This window comes from Lampris incognitus, chromosome 4 (assembly GCF_029633865.1).
Source record: "Lampris incognitus isolate fLamInc1 chromosome 4, fLamInc1.hap2, whole genome shotgun sequence".
Classification (NCBI taxonomy): domain Eukaryota; kingdom Metazoa; phylum Chordata; class Actinopteri; order Lampriformes; family Lampridae; genus Lampris; species Lampris incognitus.
Window position 1 is genome coordinate 31,032,452 of NC_079214.1, and position 19,045 is coordinate 31,051,496.

Consider the following 19,045-nt stretch of genomic DNA (forward strand, 5'->3'; position numbering starts at 1 on the left):
TAATATTGCTGCTGTTAAAATACACTAACGTCTAGTACTGTCAATCGCCTAATAAGTAGAGGTCGGGCAGAATAAACTCAGGTACAACAACTGTTGTGTATATATATTATAAAATAAATGTATAGACGGTACACCATCTATACAGTTGGTGTATAGGTGGTGTTTGCTCCCCATCTATACACCAACTGCCACTACGCAGTCACAGATACACATATTACACACCGACAATGACTGCTGAGGGAAGGAGAGGACAGTAAGAACTGTGTGTACCATGTACCAACAGGCAGGTGATCTGTTTAGACATGAAACAGCCAGTTTATTTATATGTTCTGATGATAAACCGAGGCGGCTCCAACCATCACCTGCCTCCCACTCAACAAAAAGAAAAAGAAAAGACTGGCCTTTGGGGCAGTGTAAAGTAAAAACTACTTTTGGCATTATGGAAGATTTTCATGTTTATTTCACCTAGTATGTAACTGTATTGCTGTAAGTTAGATGAATGATCAGCAATGATTCTGGGGACCTGCTGTCTGTGCCATTTTTTTTTTTTTAGATTTCATATTACAAACAAGTACAAAAGGTTTTACTACTAGAACAAACACAGAGAAGTAATAGTTAAACTATTTAATCATGTGTTCAGAGTCATACTATTAAAGAAGTCACTCTGCTTGTTTGGAATGATTGGTATAAACAGCTGGTCGAAACAAAAATGTCAGAAGGCCCACAGTGAAAACCAGCCTCTACGGTAACTTGTGCTGGAAGATGACCACTTCTGCTCTTCCGGGATGGGGAATTTTTATAAACATTTGAGATGTTTCATTAAACTCAACTCACATGCAGGAATGACAGGCTGTGGCTTGCTTTGCTTGGATTGTATGAATTGTAAAACAACTTGATGTCATGCATTTGCAAATATAGGTGCAGGAAAAGAGTCAGAATGACAATTTAGCTAGAAACACTGTATCAAAATGAAGGAATTAATTTGATTTACACGTTTACAAGTGTATACACACACATACAAACTGTTCTGAAAATTTTAATAAATACATATTTAGCAGGGGGTCGTTTGTAAAGTGAGATATGGTGTATGCAATCACACACACACACACACACACACACACACACACACACACCGGGCCATCTGTCCATCGAGTACCTCTTTTCTAGCTTGAAGCGCCAAGCACAAACAAAACCCCGATCGAGTGGGCTACACTCCTTTCCTCTTTACGAAGTACACAAATATCCACTGACTGACACACAAACACATGCATGCAAATGACAAAACATGTATTTCTGATGTCTTCATGTCACGCCATTCTATGCACTTTCTATCCCCATCCAACCCGTCCCTTTGCTCCCACGCATGGCAACACTGGTCACTGAAAATATCTGGTTTGAATATCGCAGTGTCATGTTCCCTGACGTCTTCGTCTCTCTTCTTTCACCTTAACAGTTTAAAAGCCACATTTGGCATCCACGCCAAGTTAGAACCTGATGAACACACACAAAACCCTGACAAAATACCTCAGTTACAATACTTACGAACAATATCTGAATTGTTAAAGCGTGTGTGTGACAACGCTTTCTTCCAAATTCATGTCTGTCCCACCTTCCCTTCCCTAGTTCCCTTATCTTTTATTTTTGGATCCCTTTCTCTCCTTCTCCCTTGCCTCAGGTGCATCCTCACTGCCCTCCCTCCCTTTCTCCTCTCCCTTACCTGGGATTGTAGAGGGCATGTGCGTCTCTCATGTGGTTGGCCTCCAGTGGATCGTAGCTCTGGTGCATCCTCCAGGCGCCAGCGCCGCATTTACCATAGGATGACTTGGAGTTGTCGTCACTGCTGCTGTTCACCAATGGCCCCTTCGATAAGTTCATTCTGTGTGATGATGGGGAAGCGAGAGAACGAGAAGGGGCAGTGAAAAACAAAGGCAGAGACATGCACAGATGGGCAGAAACAGAGAGGGACACTGAAACGGGGCGACGACATGAGCCGGAGGACCTCTCTGCCATGAGGCCTCTGACTGATTCGTTGGTCAAACAAATGGAAAGGGAGCGAGCACCCCTGCCTCTCTGACTTTACACCTGGCCCTCCAAACTATCTTCCTCCAGAGGGGGCCCCTCAGCAGCAAACAAACACACACACACACACACACACACACACACACACACACACACACACCTGTGGGCGAAGATTATTCATAAAATAGTTTCGGAACATTCTGCTTAGGACAATGGAGACAGCCAGGCAGGAAATAAAGGCCTGTTCCTGACTTAAACTCAGAACACCGCAATCCAACCTGAGCTCACACAGCACATAGTAATCTAGCCGAACTATGACGATGTCCCAATGTTTTTTTTTCTTTTCCTTTCTTTTTTCTTTTTTGATTCTTTCCTCCCTTTTTCTCCCCAATTGTACCTGGCCAATTACCCCACTCTTCCGAGCCGTCCTGGTCTCTGCTCCACCCCCTCTGCCGATCAGGGGAGGGCTGCAGACTACCACATGTCTCCTGCTATACACATACAGTCGCCAGCCGCTTCTTTTCACCTGACAGTGAGGAGTTTCGCCAGGGTGATGTAGCGCATGGGAGGATCACGCTATTCCCCCCAGTTCCACCCCCCTCCTGAACAGGTGCCCCGACAGACCAGAGTAGGCGCTATTGCAGCGACCAGGACACATACCCACACATCTGACTTCCCACCCACAGACACGGCCATTTGGGTCTGTAGGGACACCCGACCAAGCCGGAGGTAACATGGGGATTCGAACTGACAAGCCCAGTGTTGGTAGGCAGTGGCATAGATCACTATGCTACCTGAACGTCCCCCATATTTTTTTCTTTTAGAAAATACACAGGGAGGAAAAACAAGGCACAGGGAACTGGTAGACTGTCTAAGAAACCAGGACATTGTGAGCACAGGACATGTACCTTCCACCAATGAGCCTGCACAACAGCCTTCTGACAGAGAGACAGGCAGGTCGACAGAGAAACTGATTGACAGATGGAAAAGAGCGAGACAAACAGCCTTGTTGATAGACAGACGGACAAAGGCACAGATAGAGAGACGGCCAGGCACGCTGAAGCAATCAAACCTACACAGAAACAGTGGAGCGAGTGCCATTCAAAGTGTCTCTCTTTACCAAAATGTGTTTTCATTTGTTCATGCGTGTTTGTACGTGAGTATGTGTGTGTGTGTGTGTGTGTGTACCCTGCTGCCTGCTGCTAATTGAAGCACATCAGCCCATTTTTTTAATGTCAAAGCTGTTTTACCAGTTTTCACCAAGCCAAAGGCTTTCAGACTGAAGGCACACATAAAAAAGCAAAGGCACCAGGGGAGGGACCACTTGCTGTCAATCAAACCTGATGTCGTTGTCAGGGGAGGAGCTGTCGCCGGGGTGATAAGGCCACTGCGGCCATTGGAATCAAAATCACCGAGAAATAATAAAATAACAGCGGCTGAAGAAAAATGGATTGTGCGTATGATGACGTCAGAGCAGTGTGAAAGGAGGACTTGGCTAGGTGGCCTATATTTAAAAGGGAATTACCGAGGGAGGACAGAGCAGGGCTGGTGGGCAGGAAAGCATTTTATCATCGGAGGACAGAAAATGTAAAATACAGAGATGGATTTAGACAGGGGGTAAGATGTCACAACACTGAGGAAGTAGTGGAAGGACACTTTTATCCAAGGTGCCTTATGATAACATGAGTGCAAATATATAGCATTTTGTACTTTTTTTTTGTAATACTAAAGATATACAAGAGCAATTTTGTCCATTATGAACTATACCAAAAAAGGAAATCTCTAAATGTTTGATTATACTGTAATTTGTCATTATTTGTATGTTATTAGTCTAATGATATTTACAAAGAGAAAAATCAATGTTTGTCTGGTATGAATAAATGAATTAAAACTTTTCTTAGAATATTTCAAAAGTACGATATGGCAAAGACAAAAAATAAGGAAGCAAAAAAAAGTGAACAAAAGAAAAGAAACACATGAATGAGTCAATAAACTAATAAATGCATCCAATGAACAGGTTAATAAATAAATAAAAATAGCTACAAATGATCAAACTGTCTAACATATTCAACATGCAAGTTTCAGATAAAATCCCTGGAGTTTTTGCTGTTTATCAGTTTATCCGTTTATTATTGTATACACTGTAGGAAACACCGGGACAGTAGTTTGAATGTGTTAACCCCCCCCCCCCAAAAAACCCCCCATCCTGTCATTATCTGATGCCCGCTGGTTTGTGTGTGTGTGTGTGTGTGTTTGTCTGTCTTGTTGAAGGCTGCTCTTACGGCTAGGTCAAGTGGTGAAAGGCTAGGTAGACAGACAGTAGCAGACAGAGAAGTAGATAGGGGACAATCCGGATGGACGGATGGACGGACGGATCAATCATCCAACATATATATCCATGCAGCTCGTGAGCTAGGGTGGCTCAGTGATAGGAAGAGAGCTGGGGTGTGTAATGTGTAGTTTTAGTTCCACTCAGGTGAATTGGAAGAATCAATATCCTGCTCCTGCTGCCGGTTCAGACACTTATTGGCTTCGGTCACGGTGCCATAATGCTATGTGGACAGGCAAAACTTAATACTGCTATTTTTAACATGGTCTCCTGATGGAATAATTGGACTGATGTGCATACCCGGTGCAGTACACAGTACAAACAAGTAGGAACCCTGACCTCCACACCCCGCCCAGCACTGTCTAAAATACACACCCACCCTGCAGCCTTAGATTCAGAACCACACGGAAAGCATGACAGGGCCGGGCGGAGGCTGCTCATGCTAAAAGATTCTTCACTTTCCTTCCCCGGTTTTTTTTTGTAAACGAATTAATTTAACTCAATACAGATAAATGTTTACTGGAAAACAGACAAGGAATGAAGAGTAGACTTTCTAAGAGATAAAAAAGCTCTTATAGTTTAGCTTTATATATCTCCATCTCATCTCCTGTGTTAAGTGATTATGAAAATAGCTCACACGGTCATCAGCATCGGCTTTTTTAGCGCAAATTGCCCCCGCCCGCCTTGTCAGTATATTTTGATAGGGATTACAAAGACAGCCTCCGTTTTATTACAGGACACCTCATGGAAGGTCATCAAAAACACTGTCATGTCTTTCTTCACGAGGGAAGATTATATTTTCACTTAAATGTGTGTGTGTGTGTATCAGAGTAAATTTAACGTGTGTGTAACATTTAATGTGTAATATCTTTTCTATTAAAATAATCATAATAAAAAAATAATTGTAATCACAAAATTCACGAGGGGTTGCTGTATGAGCTCTGAGGACATTCAGTATTTTTGTATTAACCAGCGGTGTTTCATCATGAAACATTTTCATGGTGAGTTTGAAAATAAAAGTCAGTTTTAAACATGCTTGAGGAAAACAGACGGGACTTCTGTGGACAGTGTGTTTGCTATTCAGACAGACACAGCCCGCCTCTACAGCATTTACACCAACACATAGACCTTGTTTTACCCATTCCCATCCGCTCACACAAACCAGACATGTGCAGGTTGTGTTATGAATATTTCTCAAGTGCACAGAATAGCACACAGGAGGTGGTGAGAAGTCGGCGGGCAGAGGGGAGAAGGAAGGAACAGAGGAAAGGCAAAATAAAGAGGAAAAAAGAGAACGCAGAAAACATGAACCTATATGATTCTTACTAACCTCATTTCATACCTGTGTTGGATGTTCATGTGTCGCCAACAAATGCACACACACAAACACACATGCATGCATGCACGCACGCACGCACACACACACACAAGCCAATAATGTAAGCAAGTCAAGGTGTATGAGGCGGCATGTGTGAGAGAGGATACATGTGCAAAAGTAAGGACATTGCAGGTGTCTTGCTGATGCTCAGTGATTCGCTCAAGTGTTGCAGGTCCATCTGTGAGCAGAATGACCATGACACTTTGTGTGTGTATGTATGTGTGTGTGTGTGTTTGTGTGTATGTACGTGTGTGTGTGTGTTTCCCCGTATGTGTTTGTTGGCTGTCACTGTGAGTATGTATGTGTGTGTGTGTGTGTGTGTGTGTGTGACCCCAGTGATGTGGTGATTGATGAGACAGTTGCCATTCTTCCTAATGCAAGCCCTGAAGGGAGCAAATGCCACCACATACTCACTTATGTACACTCACTCTCACTCACACACATGCCCACACACACGCACACACACGCACACAAACAAACAAACAAACAAACAAATAAACACAGACACACACACGTACACACACACAAACAAACCAACGAACACACACACACACACATGTACACACACACACACACACACACACAAACAAACCAACGAACACACACACACACACACACACACAAACAAACAAACGAACACGCACGCACACACACACACACACACACACACACACACCCCTGATGTGCAGTATGGGTAACGTCTGAAACAGCGTACATGTGATCAGTTCAAGTGAAGTGAGAAAATGCATGTTCCTTCCATGGCCTTACACTTTTCCTCGATAATGTTTCCTAATTATTTAATTAATTTATCTGTAGTGAACCGGTTCCATGAAGTGACGGTGAGATGCCAAAGCTGACTTGTGCTACTGACACACACTGTTATGCCAAACTGCTCCGGGAGAAACGGCTGGTTGAGTTTACCTTAAACACCACTCCTGAGCGAGTGCAGTAACAGCAACAAATCTGTTAAACATTTGTACAAGCTTGCAAAACCTGGAGAGATTGTCAGCTTTTGTGTGAGTACTGAGTGTGTCCATGTGTGTGAATATGTCCGTGTGTATCTATGTTTGTTTGTGTGTGCGTACAAGTGAAGGTGTGTGCTTGAATCTTCAACTAGGAATAAGTGGTCTTAAACAATGCTAAATATTGTGTAAATAGTCTTAAATGTATTTGTGTGTGTGTGTGTGGGGGGTATGTTTGTCTCTGTGTGTTCGTCTGCACAGGGATCAAGACAAGTGTGGTTGCTTTAGTGGTCATGTGCGTGTATATGAGCTTGGGCATCTGCTTTTGTGTGTGTGTGTGTGTGTGTGTGTGTGTGTGTGTGTGTGTGTGTGTGTGTGGCTGTGTGTGGCTGTGCGTTAGAGTTAGCGACGGGAGCTGTTAGCGGGGCGGGCGGCAGATGGGCTGTCGGCCTTAATAGGGACTGAGCGTGTGCGGAAAGGTGACAGCACCATGAGGGTGGGTGGGAGTGCAGGGCTGGGGGGGGGGATGAGGGGAGGGGGAGGTTAGGGGAAATGGGTGGATGGGTGAAAAAAAGGTAGGAGTGGTGGAGAGAGCGAGCGCTGGAACGTGACGGCACAGAGAGAGATAAAAAGGGGGATGAATTGTCTACGGGGGGTGGAGCGGGGTGGGGGGTGTTGTAGGAGAACATATCTCTTTAAATCTTAAACCGGGGAGTGGGTACGGGGGGTCAGAGAGAGGAAGCAGCAAATTGTCTTATTCATCAAGTTACAAAATGACGCTTATCGTTCACGGTTTTAAATGTATTAAATGAAAAGAAGAAAATATAAATCACACACCAGAAGCCACCGGGTCTTGATCAGACATTTGCAGTGCACGTTTCATACTTGAAACATGACATTTTGTGAAATGTACAGTTTGAGCTGGCGCTCACCTAGTTAACACACCAAACCAAATCTCACCAGTAACGCTCAAAAGGAGTCCGACTTTACTGAGCGTATCGCACGCCGCTTAGCCATGAGCTGCCAGGCACGGGCTGCATGTCCCAGCACCCCTACCAGTCTTTTTTTAACTTGTCTCAGCACCCCTACACGTCTTATTTAACTTATTTATCACACGTCTCAGCCCAACAGAATGCAACCTGCAGCTTCTCATGTAGGACAATCTGGAAGAAACAAATCCTATGCTGTCTTTCACCACAGCATCAGGAAGCTACTCAGATAAGAAAGCTCGAGCCATTTCTAACACTTCCATAATACAGCAAGTGCTCGATCCACACACACACACACACACACACACACACACACACACACACACACACACACACACACACACACAGACATCCAGCCCCCCCCTTAAGTATAGTCAATAACTGAAATGCAGTATTAATAAATGAAATGCACTGCTGGTATTTGCGATGCCACAGGTTTAATTCTAACTCGTGACCTTTGTCTCATATTGTCTCCTCTCTTTCTCTCATTCATCTACTATCCCTTACACCTGCATGCCGTCTGATAAGGATCACATGAGTTGTGCTTTCAAATAATCTTCAGAGAAATCTTAATCATCCCTCAGTGATATTGGTTCAGTCTAAAAACACTGTCTTGAGGCCACAGTGTGACGATCCTGCAGGACTCTTCTGACGAAAGCGATTCACCGAGGAATCGCAGAAGAGAGAAATCATTACCAGTTCATCAATATTTCTAAACCATGCAAGATCAGTCCATAAACTGAGGACTCGAACAAACTCATTTTTAATTTGGTGTTATGATTTCAGCGATTTTGTAAGACCAGTAAGTGTTATTGATATCTCACTTGAAGAAATAAATATCCACTGTTGTTCTGAAAAAAAAAAAGCTGCATATCTGCAGCTAAAGGAGACCTTTATAATTACAAGAGCAGCTTAGTCCACGGCTCTCAGATCTGCTTTTTTATCAACAGTCTTGAACCCCAACTCACTGCTAAACTGTTCTGCATACACACTCACCCACCCAGCAACACTTCACCAGTTCATACACACAGTCACATACGCACACATTCATGCATACACTTGACTAAAAAAATGCATGTTTTGCACGCACACACACACACACACACACACACACACACACACACACACACACACACACACACACACACACACACACACACACACACACACAGTTCTACGCAACTCAGTGCTTAAGCCACCGGTCTCTGACCCGGGGCCACAGGGAGCCATGTTTAAGCAGGTTTCCATCCCAATCAATCACTGCAGCAGCTGATCTCAGTGTTGAGCACACTTTAACCAGTAAGGCGGTGGTGGGGGACACTAAACTACATTTGGGCTGGCCTCCAAACCAAATTCTCTACCTCTACCATTTTCTTTTGCACTGGAACAGCTGTCAGGTTTTGGTTAGAGGTTTCTATTGACCTCCATGACAAACAAGGTTAAAACAATGACCCCCTGCAAAAAAAACGAAAAAAGAAATGCGTAACAAGAGAATAAGACTAGATGAAGAAACACATTAAATGGGATATTCTACGCTCTGACTTGATACAGAAATCTGCAAATTTGTGTTTATGTGTGTGTCATAGACAGAGAGGGACAGGAAAAAAATTAATTCGAGTTAAAATAATTCTACCATTCCGAAATACAGGTGGAAGTATGAGTTTCTGATTGGACTTTAATGTTGCTAGTTTAAAACCAAACAATGCAAATAGGCGGTGCTAAATCAAATGGCGAGCCTTGTTTCATCAGTGCAGGACTCAGCGTCCACCGATGGGACCACATGGGAACTAACACACCCTACCGGGACGTTTGTCACATTCAGTTTTGTAAGAAATGGTTTGTTCTGTTCCTAAATATGCATTGGTGTACAAAACACAGAATATGACATCTTGCAAAGGGACGTTATCAGCTATCGATAGTACGGTGCATTTAGTACGATTGCAAAATTAATTCATGGGAGGATAGAAAAGTGGGCCAGTGACAGAATACCGTAAGGTCACGCAGTCTCCTCCAACATTTCCTTTCTCTCTTTCCCTGCCTTCCTTTTCTTCTTTACATTATTTTCTCATGCCTACTATTTTAAAAGTGAGGAGGGGGGGCGCTCTAAGACCTAGTTCAGATAAACACGGGTGATCATAAAACAAGAAAGGGGGACACGGACAGAGACGGCGAGAGGGTGAACAAAATACAGACAAGAAGACGGGATGGGCCATAGCGTCCAAAAATATGGGAAGACAAAAACAGTGAAATAAAAAGCAAAAGGCAGGGAGGTGATGAAGACGGACAAACAGGCAGAGGAAGAGAGAGAGAGAGAGAGAGAGAGAGAGAGAGAGAGAGAGAGAGAGAGAGAGAGAGAGGGAGAGAGAGAGAGAGAGTGGCATAGGTGTGTGTGTGTGTGTGTGTGTGTGTGTGTGTGTGTGTGTGTGTGTGTGTGTGTGTGTGTGTTTGGGGGGGGTTGCAGTCCTGTCATTCTCTCTCCATCAGGCACACACATGAAGCATGATTGGAGGATGAGAGGAGGAATATTTCACTGTCAGTCCGAAGGCGGCATGGCCATTCATTTCTCTCTCTCTTTCTTTACATCTACCTATTCCTACCCCCCAGGGAAACAATAACAATTTAATCGTATTATACAAGGCCGGGGCATGTAATGGGGGGGGGGGGGGGGAGAAAAATGAGAATTACCCAACCGACCATCATATAGGGCTCTCCCCACGGATCCAAAGAAAGAGATGGTGAGACAGAGTCCCGGAGAGAGACCGAAAGAAAAAGAGGGGAAATTGAAAGGTTGCGCTTTAGTCCCACACACACACACACACACACACACACACACACACACACCCACACACACTCACGCTCGCATACACACACACACACACACTCACGCTCGCATACACACACACACACACACACACACACACACACTCACGCTCGCATACACACACACACACACACACACACACTCGCATACACACACACACACACTCACGCTCGCATACACACACACACACACACACACACACACACACACTCACGCTCGCATACACACACACACACACTCACGCTCGCATACACACACACACATACACACACACACTCGCATACACACACACACACACACACACACACACACACACACACACACACACACACACACACACACACACACACACACGCGCGTGTGTGTGCGCGCGCGGCACCCCTCCATCTAAATCTGTTCTATTGTGGACCAGTCTCCGCTGTCTCCTCCCATTAGGATTGAGTGGCAGCGCTAGAGGCCCCCAAGCACACCAGGACAGAGGCGCACACAAACACACATACGAACGTACACATGTACACATGTCCCAGTCTGCTCAGCTAAAGTGCAGTTTAACAGTTAAGATGTACACTTGTGTTCAAGTAATGCCTTTTATTAAAAAGAAAAAAAGGCAAGCAATAACTGCAAGAAACAAAGGTAATAACGACTCCAACTTGGTGGGAATTTACCCAAAGAAAAAATCACGGGTAGGCAAGTCTTTTACCCTTACAGGACAGAGAAAAGCCACAAGTTATTTCCACATTAGTGCTGACAATTCAGATACAGTCAGCGCTAGTATATCCATCTGGATGAGACAGCTGGGTTAACAGTAATATATGAGAGCGGCCTTACTTGGTACGATGGTGGAGAGAAGCAACATATCAAATAATTTTGAGACAGTAGGAACCGCAGCCCACACGCACACGCACACGCACACGCACACACACACACACCGCTCTTCCGTATAACTCTGCCGGGCACCAAATAAAGAAAAAAAGAGAAGTATGATACAACATGGCACCGAGGGGGGCAGTGAAGGGGTCATAAAAACAGAGGTGAATGAAAGAAAGAGGAACATCGGTATGAAAGGACTCTGGAGCAATCCCCCATCGTGTAACCTAGATAATGGCACACTCAGGGACTTCTCACCCATGAACTCAAATTTTCTCTCCTGTTTCAGCTGTGAAGGAAAGCAAAAGAGTGAAGAGGGAATCTATGGATGACGGAGCGGCAGTGGCGGCGAGCGGGTGGGTGGTGGTGGTGGTGGGGGGGGGGCACGTCCACAGACGAGCGCAGCGGAGGGACGGAGAGCAGGTGAGAGATGGTTGGGAGAAGGAGAGATCAGAATCAGAATCAGAATACTTTACTCATCCCCGAGGGGAAATTGGGTTGGGAGGTACCGAGAGGCGTTGGACGGTATGAAGTGTCTCACTCCTTTCCCTCTACATAGAGGGATAAAGATGGAGAGATAAAGATGTTTTCTTTTCCGGTCCACGTCGCCTCGGCAGTAACGTGGTGTACGGGCTAATTGCTGTTCATTTGTGTCACAGCTGGTACAGTCTCTCCTAACGCTCTTTCAACTCATAAGAGCCAGCATTGACCCATGACACACACTGGCGCACATGACAGATGCGTGTACGCACGCACGCACGCACGCACGCACGCACGCACGCACGCACGCACACACACACACACACACACACTTCTGATGGATGGATTGAGCATAAATCAGAGAAATTGACATCACATCATCAAGGCTTGTCCCATCTTGCGCTCATCTCTCTTTGGATTTGTACACTCATATGCATAGCATCTGTGTGTGTGTTGTCTGCACACACCACCGCTTAATTTTATTTATCTTTTTTACACTATTTGAGGACATTTTATCTGCAAATGTGTGACAAAAAAATTACATGTGTACTTCCATACACAGTGTGTTCGTCTGTATCCGTGTGTGTATGTGTATTCATGCATATGTGTGTGTCCAGCAGACCCTCAATGCTGGTGTCAGACAAAAGAACACCCCCCCCCACTTTCCCCTCTCTCTCTCTCTCTCTCTCTCTCTTTCTCTCTCTCTCTCTCTCTCTCTCTCTCTCTCTCTCTCTCTCTCTCTCTCTCTCTCTCTCTCTCTCTCTCTCTCTCTCTCTCTCTCTCTCTCTGCCTCTCACCTTTTCTCTCTTTACGGGGTAAATTAGCACCATAATGCCTCGACCCTTCACATGAGAGGGTCTATGGAGCACTTGAGTGTTTGCAGAGACAATGAGACATTGAGAAAACTGACAGACAGCATGAGCCACGGAGACAGACGGACAAGACAGACAGACCGACCAAGAGCCAGACAGACGCACAAAAAAAAGCACACACCTTAGTGCAGAAAAACCCTCCTCTCTGGGGCCAGTGCCGGGTCACACGAATAAACACACACACACGCACACACACACGCACACACACACATGCACGCAAAATGCACATGTGAAGGCATGAGAGCAGGCAGGCATTAACACACGCACACCAAAAAACGTACACCAGATGTGCTCTCGTAGACATATGTACTCACCAAAATTCACACACACACACACACACGCACACACACGCACACATGGAAAGAGCTGACAAATCAGCACAGCACATATTGACATGCTTTGACAGATGAATTAAGTAAATGATTTTATAAGGAGATTAAAAGGATTTTAATTTACGCAATCTCTCTCGCCGGTCCCCCCATCCCTCCCTCCCTCTCTCCCTCCCTCCCTCTGGTGAGCTCTCTACCTCTCTCTCTCTCTCTCTGCCGCTTTGAACAAAATTACCGCTCGAACGAGAGACACAGAGGAACCGATAGAATTGTACCAAACCACTCTGTCGATTTTGTGAGGAAATGCTCAGAGAAAAACAAAAAATAAATCAACAACAACAAAAAAAATCACCTTTATTTCCTGATCAAGTTCTCATTCAGGAATGTATTTTTACTCTGCATTTATTATTTCATTTAGGATGGTGCTTCACAAAGCAACAAAGTCAACCGTGTTGTCGTTATATAAACAATATCTTAACATCTTTGATTTTATCTGTTTTATTACCCAAGCTGGGCGCTATGTGGGGTTTATTGATCACATTTCTTAGGCTGGATAGAGAGTTCCCACCAGGAAAATCACCACCAGTAAGCACTATGTATGAAATCCTTGAACTGAAGATGTTTAATTTCACAAATGCCGAAATCAATTGAAACGACTAAATATGCTTAGTCTATTTTAATCATCTCATAAATCGTGCATACAGCAATTTTGATTGATGCAATTTTACACACTCATAAAATTGTTTTGATGACATGAGCAGTTAAAGTGATATTACTTCTTCGGGTATCAATTTTCCATCAGTCGCGGATTAAAACATATTGAATTCATAAACCTATTTACTTTCGTTTAGTTGGGTCAAACTATTGCGCCACACACACACCGTACTTCATGGAGGTGACATCTGTCCAAATTTGGGACTTCTATGTGGATTCATAAAACGACAAATTCACACACGAGGACGAACGTGACTGTATCTTCAGCTGCGAAAAATTCCACGCTACCGCAACAAAATCCCTCCGAAAAAACAGTATGAACTAAAACGACATACTCCATCCGTTTTCTTATGCTCTCGCTCTCTGTATCTGGTTTCTCTCCTTTTCTCTTTCTTTCTCTCCACTCTGTCTCTTTCAGCTTGAGTCCACCTGAACACCATCCGCCCCCGTGTCTGCAATTTTCTCGAAACGTGTCCCCGTCACACCCGTGGACAATGGCCATCAGCCCACTGAACTCCGTGAAACTAACATAAAAAAGATATCTTAATAATATGCAAATGGTATGGATGTGTCGGCATGAGGTGGATGCAATTATGTTAATAGCTTAAGCACTACTTGTTGTTATTATTATTATCGTTATGATCATCATTATCCCTAATATTTTAATTAGGGTGTGAAGGCTGTGCCTGGGAGAGAGGCACAGCGGAGGGATAAACACGGAGAGCGGGACGGAGACTGAAAGAGGGGTGGTTGGATGGGAGGATGGACGGAGGAACGGCACGGAAGGTCTTGTGGATGAGGTGTGAGCAGCCACGGCGCTCGTCAGACGCACATTCACAAGCATATGCATCGTGTGCACAAAAGCGCACCCACCCAAGCAAAGTGTACGGCAAGCGTATTTAATTACTGCGCGTCTTACACGAACACCGGTCAACAAGATTTCTGTCTGTTTTTTTTTCTACTGCACACCAAGTATAGTTGAATCTGTTTCTTCAAATAGACACACTCATTTGTGCCCAAAGAAATAGGACACACACCCACACACACACACAGACATGCGCGCACACACACACAGTGAAGAATGTGGGCTGACAGACTGTAAATGTCTTGTTTCAGAGACTTTTTTGTAGAGATTTTTTCCAGTGACATTGGGTCATCTGAATTCGGCAAGGTGTTGGTTAAGTTTGCTCAGTGAATGGTCACTAAAAAAACCAAACAAATGTAATGGCATGAAAGGTCTTTCTCCTGAAACCGCCCCCTATCATAAACACTAGACGGCCCGCCGTCATTCATTTTCACGAAAAATAACCGCAGCAAAAAAAATAAATTTAAGGAACGGCGTCTGTGAATTTTCAGATGTCTCTTTCAAAACGTAACATTTTGCACATCCATAAAGCTGTTTCCCTTGTTATTCTGCAGAGGCAGGCACGATGGCAGCAGGCTTTCACGAAGACAATGTCTCTGAATAAGTATGGGCGATTAAGAAAAGCCAGAATTTGACTGCCCTGTGGACTTTGTACATTTTCTCGGTATGAAGGTATATTTTTCTCTCTTTCTAAATGAGCATATTGGTGTGTGTGTGTGTGCGTGTGTGTATGTAAAAGGGAAAGAGCTGGAAAGAAATAAAAAAGACTAACACACAGGCGATGGTAACTACATCTCACCTATCTCTTATCTGTCCCTAAATGCCAAAAAGCAGGCTTAACTCCTTAACACATACGTACACACACAGACAAGACAAGGGCACACTCATCAAACGCTCATTCACACGCACAGTGCTTCTTATGAAAGTGCCGAAAATGGGCAACTTTCTCAAAAAAAAAAAAAAAAAAAGAAAGAAAAGAAAAAAAAGGCTGGCTCGGGACCACTTCAGTATACTCTCCCGTGGTCTGTTCCCCTCCACACGCAGGTGATTCAGGGCTACTCTTACATGTGCAGCGTGGACTCTTCTTTCGTCGTTACAATTTATATGTTTTGTGTAAATTTGTGATTTGGGCAAATTCAATAACAAAGATTTTTTTGGTTTTTTTTTTGCTGTAGTTCTTTTCTAGTCGTGTTTTTTAAAAAAACAAAAAAACAAATGCAAACAAAAACGAGGCAAATCCACAGACAGCGACGAAATTCGATCCTATTACTTTAGCCAAAGAAATTGACAAGTGACTTCAATTTAGTTTCACCGGAGCTTTTTCCAGAAAGATTTGCATTCTCAGAAAGGGTCTTCATGCTTGTACACGTCAGACACACACAAGCCCACGCACACACACACTCATACATACACAAAGCCTGTCCACTCCACCAGTCAGTTAATCTGCATTTTGAACGCTGTCCTTAACACACGGCGAAAAGAGCAAAGCACCGGCAAAAGGAGCAGCTCAGTGGTGCGCTTGGTTGTGTGTGCATGCATGTTTGTGTGTGTCAGTCTCTAATTCCTGTGCGGGGCCACACGCTGAGTTGTCCGTCTGAAATTCTACCTCCTCTGGCATTTAAGAGCGTTTTCTCCCCCTCCTTCTGCTGGCCGATTCTCCTCTCCTCTGTTCCACTCCTCTCCTCACATTAGTTCCCTAACCTTAATGCCCCGTTACCTCGCTCATTCTCTGCTTGGACGAACAGGCGCGCGCGCGCGCGCACACGCACGCACGCACGCACGCACGCACGCACGCACACACACACACACACACACACACACACAACCACAGTTTTGGTGGGTCCGAAGGGCAATTGAAGTAAAACTTGAAAAATCTCTTGAAGACACTTCTTTTGAAGTGAATGTATGTGCAAGTGTGTGTTCGTGTGCATGTGTGCGTGTGTGTGTGTCTATATGCAAGTGTGTCAGTGTGTTTGCATGTGTGTCCACCTCAGGTGGGGGACAGAAGGGACATAAATTCCTCTCCTCTACCCGCTGAGTGAGAGTTGTTGTCCTTGTTCTGCAGCTACGTATGTGAACACACAAACATACATACACACACAGGGCAACAAACATACTATAAATACACGCACACTCACACGCACACAGTCAACGCGCACTACCTGACAGCAGAAACAACCTTGACGTGGTATCAGCCACCTCTGCTGCATACCAGCACACACACACACACACACACACACACACACACACACACACACAAATGCAGCCACAACTCCAGTGAAAAGACAATGACAATGACAGGTGGACAGACGAGTAGAAGAATAAAAAGTAAAATTTACCTACTCTTGTTCAGAGTGCATTAAAAAACACTCGGACAGCGGGAGTCCTACCGAATCCATCGACGATACCGGGACATTGTCATGTCAACGAAACCTCCACAGGAAAAGCAAAAACAAAAAACAAATCGATAAATTAAAAATGAAAGAATCAAAGTTTTGATATGTCTCCTCTCTCTCCTCTTCTTTCTCCTGTCCTGTTCTCTCTGTCCTTGCTTCCTCCTGCTTGGAGCAATACAATTACCAGACGCTGCGCTGCTTGTACTGATAGGCTCAGTGTGTGTGCAGTTTCTGCACGCGGGTGTGTGTGTGTGTGTGTGTGTGTGTGTGTGAGCCAGTGAGAGGGGGCTATAGGCACACACGCAGCCAACCAGCCAGGCAGTTGGGACGGAAAGCTGTGCCACTGTCCTAATCAACGACTTAAAGCCCCGATAGCAGCTCATGAATATTAAGTGACGTTTTGCATATGCAGTCCCCCTGGCCCAGGCTCATGTGTGATTGGTGAATGCCTGACCAATGGCCACAGAGGGAGGCGGAGAGAAGGGCCGAGACAGACAGAGAAAGAGAGAGAGCGAGAGAGAGAGAGAGAGTGAGTGATAGAGAGGCAGAGAGGGAGAGAAAGAGAGCGAGAGAAACACAGAGAACGAGCAGGTGGAGAGGGAGGGATCAGACAAAGACCAACACAGGGAAGAGAGTGAGAGAAGGAAGGAAGGGAGGGAGCAGACTGTGGAATAGAGAGAGCGCGCGAGAGAGAGAGAACGATATGGGAGACAGAAAGAGGTGAGGGACAGATTTAAAGCCCCAACAAACTGCTGTCTTTCGCTCTCTGTCTCTGCCTGCGTTTTTCTGTAATTTTTCCCCTATATCTGTCAATCTATCTCTTTGTCTGTCTGTCCCACTCTCTCCATCCCTCTCTTTCTCTTCAGCTCTGGACTGAAGTACCTGTACACGTTCTTTAAATAGTACCTCGGGATATCAGCTGTGTTTGTATTTAAAGGTTTATAATAGTACTAAACCATTCAAACAAGTGAAAATAAGGGCACGAGTGAAAGGTGAGGTCATGATTATGATGGGACTAGAATAAAGGACAACCGTTTTACAATCTAGGACTTTCCACATTACCTATTTGTTGGTTCCTCTCAGTCACTTTGCAGGTAAAAGTTGGATTCACATCAGATTAGCCAACAAGAGGATCCAAAGATAAAAGAAAGCAAAACATATATATTACTGACTCCGAACACACACACACACACACGCACACGCACATACACACACATCATAGAGCAGCACAACGGACCCCATCACAGCTCAGCAGTAAAATAGGGGATTATGGCAATTCCCGGCTTGTGTCCTTTGTTGTGGAATGATTTAGGCATTATTGGGGAAAGATTTTCACGACACTCGCTGTTTTGCAGCGCTCCCTGCTTTCTCAGCGCCAGGAGTCTCTGTATTCCCAACATTTCTAACACCGTGGAGCGCTGGGCGCGGTGAGAGAGGGATTCTCCAACGGATTCACCTCACCTCACAGGAGGCGGCTATCGTGCGTCTAAGAGAGGAGGAAGAGAAGAAAGGAGTAACAAAATGGGAAGGGTTTCTCTCATATGCTGTTCTGGCATGGGTTAGAGGGGTGTTGGGTTGAGACTCTGCTCCTCTACATTCATTTGTACTCGTTTCTCTCTCTCTCTCTCTCTCTCTCTCTCTCTCTCTCTCTCTCTCTCTCTCTCTCTCTCTCTCTCTCTCTCTCTCTCTCTCTCGCTTTTTTTTGTTTGTATTTTCATTGCCTATTTTTCACAATTTCTTTCGCTTTCTTGGTGTCTTTTTATTTGTCACTCCATATTTCTTTCTTTCTTAAATTTCCTTTTCAAACCTACCTCCATTTTTATGTCTGTGTTTCCCCTGTTCAGGAAGCCCTGCACAGGGTATGCTGGGTTGGTGGGGAGAAACACATTCAGTGAGAGACAGAGAGAGCGAGAGAGAGAGAAGTAGTGAGAGAGAGACAGAGACAGAGAGAGCGAGAGCGAGAGAAGGAGAGAGAGAGAGAGAGTGAGAGAGAGAGAGAGAAGTAGCGAGAGAGAGACAGAGAC

General features: G+C 44.7%; 1 protein-coding gene across 1 annotated transcript in view; it reads right to left on the reverse strand.

Moving 5' to 3' along the window:
- esrrga (estrogen-related receptor gamma a) overlaps positions 1–17,024 on the reverse strand; it is a 105,138-nt gene extending 88,114 nt beyond the window's left edge. Inside the window, exons 1-2 of the mRNA XM_056278494.1 lie at positions 16,969–17,024; positions 1,718–1,876 (exon numbers count right to left, since the gene is read on the reverse strand). Of these exons, the coding sequence (XP_056134469.1) occupies positions 1,718–1,876; positions 16,969–17,024 (215 nt within the window). The remainder of the gene's footprint in view (positions 1–1,717; positions 1,877–16,968) is intronic.
- Between the last annotated feature and the right edge of the window lie 2,021 nt (positions 17,025–19,045).